General features: G+C 47.7%; 1 protein-coding gene across 1 annotated transcript; it reads right to left on the bottom strand.

Moving 5' to 3' along the window:
* Nucleotides 1–205: 205 nt before the first annotated feature.
* SCHIP1 (schwannomin interacting protein 1) lies at nucleotides 206–5,870 on the bottom strand. The gene is made up of 6 exons (XM_009070474.1): nucleotides 5,659–5,870; nucleotides 2,925–3,042; nucleotides 2,077–2,274; nucleotides 1,464–1,587; nucleotides 1,068–1,161; nucleotides 206–257 (listed from the first exon to the last, which is right to left on the bottom strand). The coding sequence occupies exons 1-6, from the start codon at nucleotides 5,868–5,870 to the stop codon at nucleotides 206–208; spliced, it is 798 nt and encodes a 265-aa protein (XP_009068722.1).
* Nucleotides 5,871–6,300: the final 430 nt, after the last annotated feature.

Raw genomic sequence — 6,300 nt, 5'->3', positions numbered from 1 at the left:
AAGAATATTATTATTAAAATGCCTGATATTTAGTGGCACAGGTAAAAAAATGAAAATAAATTAAGAAGCAGAGGCCAATCACTGGACAGAAAAGCTTCAGACATGGTCAATGACTAACACTGGGGTTCTGGGGCCGCCGTGGACGTCAGTGAGTGGACACGGACAGAAGCAGAATGAGGTCTCGCTCCAGCTCTGCTCCCGAGGTTCATTTTGCTGGCATCTTCTCTGCCATGTGCTTCTGCTGGCTCTCAGCGTGTCTGGGGGCAGGAAAGGAGTTGGGTTATACCCTGCACCCAGGGGAGATGGAAACCCAAAGCCCATGCAAGGGCTGTGCTCCAAGCTGGCAGCTGCACCACCTTGGCAGAGAACTGAAACTCAGCTTTGCACTGAATCACAGACACAGAATACTCAGAGTTGTACCCACAAGAACCATCGAGTCCAACTCCTGCCCCTGCACAGGACACCCCAACAACCCACCCTGTGCCTGAGAGCACTGGCCAAACACTCCTCGAGCTGTGTCAGGTTTGAGGCTGTGACCACTGCCCTGGGGAGCTGTTCCAGTGCCCAAACACCCTCTGGGGGAAGAACCTTTGCCTAATACCCAGCCTAACCCTCCCCTGACATATCTTCAGATCATTCCCTCTGGTCCTGTCACTGGTCTCAGAGAGAAGAGGTCAGTGCTGCCCCTTCATTTTCCTTCATGAGGAAGCTGTACACAGTGATGCGGTCCCTCCTCAGTCTCCTCTTCTCCAGCCTGAACAACCCAAGTGCCTCAGCTACTCCTCACATGGCTTCCCCTCTATGCCCTTTACCACATTCGTTGCCTCTTTTGGACACTCTCCAATAACTGAATACCTTCCTTACTTTGTGGTGTCCAAACTGTGCACAATATTTCAGGTGAGGCTGCCCCAGCACAAAGCAGAGCAGGACAATCCCCTCCCTCTCCCTATGCCTTGCCTGATGCCCCCCAGGACATGATGTCCTTCCTGGTGCCAGGGCACACTGTTGCCTCATATCCAACTGGGCCCTGTGAGGGAACAGAAACACCCCAAGGATCATTCCTTCACCTGGTGAGATCCTCGATGTCCACCAGCATGGCATCCTGCTCCGTGTGCAGCTCGTCCCGGATCAGCAGCAGCTGCACCAGCTCCTCGTTCAAGCCTGGTGCCAGGGAGAGAAAGTTTGTGATGTCCTGGGGAATCCCAGTTCGAGACCTTCCCCACCATGTGCCACATCTACATAGCTTTTAAACCCCTCCAGGGATGGTGACTCAACCACTGCCCTGGGCAGACTGTGCCAAGCCTGAAATACCCTTTCAATGATGAATATAAACATATGCTGAAGAATATATACATCTATATATTATATATAGATAGATACAGATAGTATATTATGTATATCCCAGAGAATTGTTCTATATTAAACAGGACATAGCAAAGAATAATTCAACAGTTATCACTTACTTTCTATCTGTGAGTGAAGATCATTGACTATCACTTGTAGCTGCCCAATAGTCATGTCTCTTAGATCAGTGGGTTTTAAACTTCTTTTCATCAGGCATTCACTTATATGAGGCATATGTGGCAGCTGAAAAGAAAGTATTGTCAATTTTCTTCCAACTATTTGTATTTCTGAACAGTTTATGTTGCTCTCATGAAGAGGAATCAATAACTCCACTGCACCTACCCAGCTGAGTTAAAACATCTACATGGCTTGACCCAAGGCCTTAAATCTACTAGCAGCACCAATATTTGAGGTATTTTGAGGTAAAGGTGATGGTGACAGTGTTGTACCAAAGCAGGAGTGCTGTGAGATGGGATGGGATGAACAGACTATGACTTATGAGGATGAGCAACACCAACCTTCAATGCTTCACCATCTCATTCCCTTCATCCATCCCACTTCTGTAACGCCACAAGAAGATGTCCAATGTTCACCCTTCTACTCCTGCCATCCAGTCCCTATCCTCACCACTCCTCTCCAATGTCTAGAAGCCCCATGAGCCCCACTACCAGTGGAGTGGATGTCAGAAGGGTTGGTGTCACCTCCCAGTGCTGTCCCACCACCTTCACTTACAAGATCTGCTACTGGCGATTTCTTCCTGTTCTGCTTTTCCACCTCCACCTGCATTTTGGCCATAGGCTTTGCCATAGCCAAGGCCATCTTGGCTTCTGCTTGGAGTTTCTTTTGCCTGGTGAGGAAATCCATGTCGTCAAGGGACTCTGACTCTTCCTCTGTCGTGTCTCTGTCGGAGTAGGACGAGCTCTGCTTGCTCTAGGGGAGTAGAGACACAGCTGTGACAGTCTTGTCACCCCAACTGTGCCCCATCAAAGACATTTGCTCTTGGCTTAACCTATTTTTGGGTGCTTACAAGTGGTATCATTGCTACAGAAACTGTAAAGAGCACTGATTTTCTCTTATCTTAATCCACAAGATTATCATTCAAAATCAGAGTGATTCCTAGACAAATTCCCTTGGCTATAAATAGCAGCTTGAAAAGGAAAGAGAAGCCAAGCAGATCAATAGGTGTTGAAGGGACACATGGGTTAAACTGGAGGAAACCATTTGGGGCTGTGATGTTATACTGACAAAGGAATGTCATATTCACAAAGGAAAAGAGAGGAAAGGAAAGCTGATGTGAGCTGATACCACTTCAAATCCACTACTGTCCTCATAAATATCAGAGCCAAAAAGAAAGGGAGGAAGGAAGGAAGAAGGAACCTTCACATGGTATTAGCTCCACAGCAGCCCTGAGCTAGCCAGGGGAGATTTGCTATCTGTCCCTCAGCATACCACATTTTATCGATGGCTGAAAATGCTGCTCTGGGGTTTAGTGTTGCTCTTTAAATAGGATCAGCCCTTTATCAGCTCCCGTTATGGATTCCCCATGGTTTCCACTCTCCAGGATGGGCTCCCAGACCTACCATAGGTGACAACGGTGTGTCCAGGCTGGTTTCTGTCTTGCTGTCATCAGCGTCACTGTCCTTGTCGCTGCCACTGTCATTCACAAAGCAAATCTGCAGGTTCATCCCACTTTGTAATCTGTGGAGAGGAAAGGAGAGGTCACACCTCAGTCCCCTTGAGCTGGCACTGCCACTGGCAGCCCAAGGCTCTCCCCACATGATCTGGATGTAGGGACTGAGTGCACCCTCAGCACACTTGCAGGTGACACTCACCTGAGTGGGAGTGTGGATCTGCCTGAGGGTAGGGAAGCTCTACAGAGAGACCTGGACTGAGGACAACTGCATGAGGGTCACTAAGGCTCAGTGCTGGTCCTGCTCTTGGGACACAACAACCCCATGCAGCTCCAGGCTGGGGGAGGAGTGGGGAGAGACATGTTGGTCACAAAGGGACTTGGCAGTGGATTTGGAGTGACCTCAGGAAAACATAACCATTTTCACTTATTTTTGCAAGAAGATGGTCATCTCCCATCCAAAAGCCGAGCCAGGACCACCAGCTCCTGTCATAGGGGCATGGGCAACCTCCCAGTGTTGCCAGTTCTGAGCAGTTCAACGTGGGACTGGAAACTCAGTGTCATGTAATGACAAAGCTTCTATCACCATCTACTGATGAAGCTGTGAATTACCCATTCACTGCAGAGCTCTTGGCATCACAAGTGACTGTATGATTACATTAAAGGAAATATTATGTATAAAGAGATTAAGATCTAATAAAACACTTCTTAATATATATTAAACATCAGATAAAATATATAACATTTTATCTGATGTTTATTTTATCTGAACAAAATCTAGATAAAATCTAAATAAAACAAAAATCACACATATATGTAAAGAATATATTAAAATAATGATACTATAGAGAATATTTGGAATTGGATAGAAATGATTAATTCAGAAGGGTAATAAGCCTCTTTGTGGCCAAGACACACTACTGTAAGGCAAGAGTTTGCTATGGTGTTTTCTGGACCATCTGCTCCATCACTTCATTTGGATTGATTAAGCCCAATCAAATTCACCTCCCCTGGAATGATTTTCTGTGGATACAGTGGATAAGGGCAGGGATATCCCAGCATGGGATGTGAGAAGGGAAAAGCACTTTTACAGCTGATAGATTGTAGCCCATCTCTACCTGCTGAAGATGGGGCAACCTCCTGGCCACGTTCTGCTGCCTGTTATTCCTCATTCCCAATGGGAAGGAGCTCATATTGGTACTCAGGGACAGCTAACTATTTTCTACTTATTTCAGTGGAATTTATTGGTTATTATTACCATAAGATAGACAGGATTGATAATTGAAGCTGTTTATGGTGAGGGTGGTGAGGCACTGGCAGAGCAGCTGTGGCTGCCCCATCCCTGGCAGCGTTCCAGGCGAGGTTGGAGCAACCTGGGCTAGTGGAAGGTGTCCCTGTCCATGGCAGGGGTGGGACTGGATGAGCTTTAAGGTCCCAAACCATCCTGACTCTACTCCATAAATCTGTATACAAGCATGGGAGCAATGGTCCTGCAAAGGCTCCTGGAGGTCCTGGAAGAGACAATACTAATGCTTTGCCTGGACTATCAATACTAATGAAGCACAAAAGCCTTCAGGTACAGCTGGCAATTTCTGGTGGCACAGCTGCCAAACCCTGCCATGCTGTGTTAATTAACCCACACACTAATTACAAGGCAGCAGCTCTTGCTTCAGCTGTAACTACACACAGCAAAACTGTTTTCCCTTTCTAATGACTTGCAGTTCAGTTTGATTTCACAACTGCACCTCTGGTGGAATAGCAGAATTCCTCCTGGCTTTGTGCCTCCCTATGGCTTCTTTCTTCTCCCACACCATGGCAACAGGTAGAGATTCACTCCCAACATGGGAGGTGTTTGATGCTTTCAAGTGCCATGGGTTACACTCTGGCAGCTGGGTATAAACAAGCCTTTCTGGAGTGTATTAGATGCAGAAAGCTTAAAAATCCAAGTGAGGTATCCATGTGCAGTGTGGCAGCTCCAGGGATGGAGCCATATCTTGAAGAAGAGCTCGTGTGGAGAGCTTGTGGACAAGGCAGGGAGGCATGGAGTCATACTAAAGCTCATTTCTTCCATTCTCTGGTGCTTTCTGTGCCTGAATCACAGAACAGTTTAGGTTGGAAGTGATCTCCAAGATCACTGAGTCCAACCTTTGATCTATCACTACCTTGTCAACTAGACCCAAGTGCCATGTCCGGTCGTTTCCTGAACATCTCCAAGGATGGTGACACCTTAAAGATCATCCTCACAGGGAAGAATTTCCTGAAAGTTCATCTCATCCCACCCCCTGCCATGGGCTAGGACACTAGCCCAGGTTGCTCCAAGCCCCACTCAACCTAGCCCGGAACACCTCCAGGCATGGGGCAGCCACACATTCTCTGGGCAATCTGTGTCAAATCCTAAATGAAAACCTGAAGGAAACCTAATTCAGAAAACTTCATCTCATTTGCTTTATCCCCTGAACATCCAAATATATTTTCTAGCCAGTTTTAAATGAGCATTTTAGCTTATTATTTCCAAGTATCTACGGAACACACAACTCCTGCATTTGGAGCATGAGATGTTGTTCTAAAACATGGAAAATTCAGGAATATGGTTGAAAACATAGGTCTTGGGGTGTCCCACTGGAGGCATCTCCCTCTTTTCAGCCTCTCCAAGGAGGTTTTGGGCTGGGAGGCTGTTGGCTTACCTTGAGGAGAGGCTGGGCTTGCCGCTCTTGCTGCAGCTGGTGTACAGTCCTGGGCCATCGTCGAAGAAACTGCCCAGAGCCAACTTCTGCCTGATGGACTCCCGCTCATTCTTCTGGGCCTGCAAAGGAGGGCAACAAGAAAGGATGAAGCTGCTGGGCATGCCAAGGCACAGGAAAGAGAGTTGTTCCACCAGCCCCACCGCCACAGTCATGACACCCATCATCTCCTAAGCATTCCCATGCTTGGGTGGACCACATAGCCCATCCCAACAGGAAAGCCCACTTAGATCAAAGCATCATAAAATGTAAAGGGGTTGGAATGGAGCTTAGAGATCATCCAGCCCCAACCCCCTGCCCTGGGCAGGGACACCTCCCACCAGAACAGGTTGCTCAAGGCTTGATCCAACCTGGCTGTGAACACTGCCAGGGTTGGGGCAGCCACAGCCTCCCTGGGCAACCTGTGCCAGTGTCTCACCACCCTCACAGGAAAAAAACTTCTGCCTAATATCTCATCTAAATTTCCCTCTTGCAATTTAACCCCATTGCTCCTTGTCCTGTCACTGCAGTTCCTAACATAGAGTCCCTCTGCAGCTTCCCTGAGCCCCTTCAGCTCCTGGCAGGTTGCTCTGAGGTCTCCACACA

The sequence above is a fragment of the Acanthisitta chloris genome, unplaced genomic scaffold (assembly GCF_000695815.1).
Source record: "Acanthisitta chloris isolate BGI_N310 unplaced genomic scaffold, ASM69581v1 scaffold6562, whole genome shotgun sequence".
Taxonomy (NCBI): Eukaryota; Metazoa; Chordata; class Aves; order Passeriformes; family Acanthisittidae; genus Acanthisitta; species Acanthisitta chloris.
The sequence above is the reverse complement of the archived record's forward strand: the minus strand, read 5'-3'. Positions and strand labels throughout refer to the sequence as shown.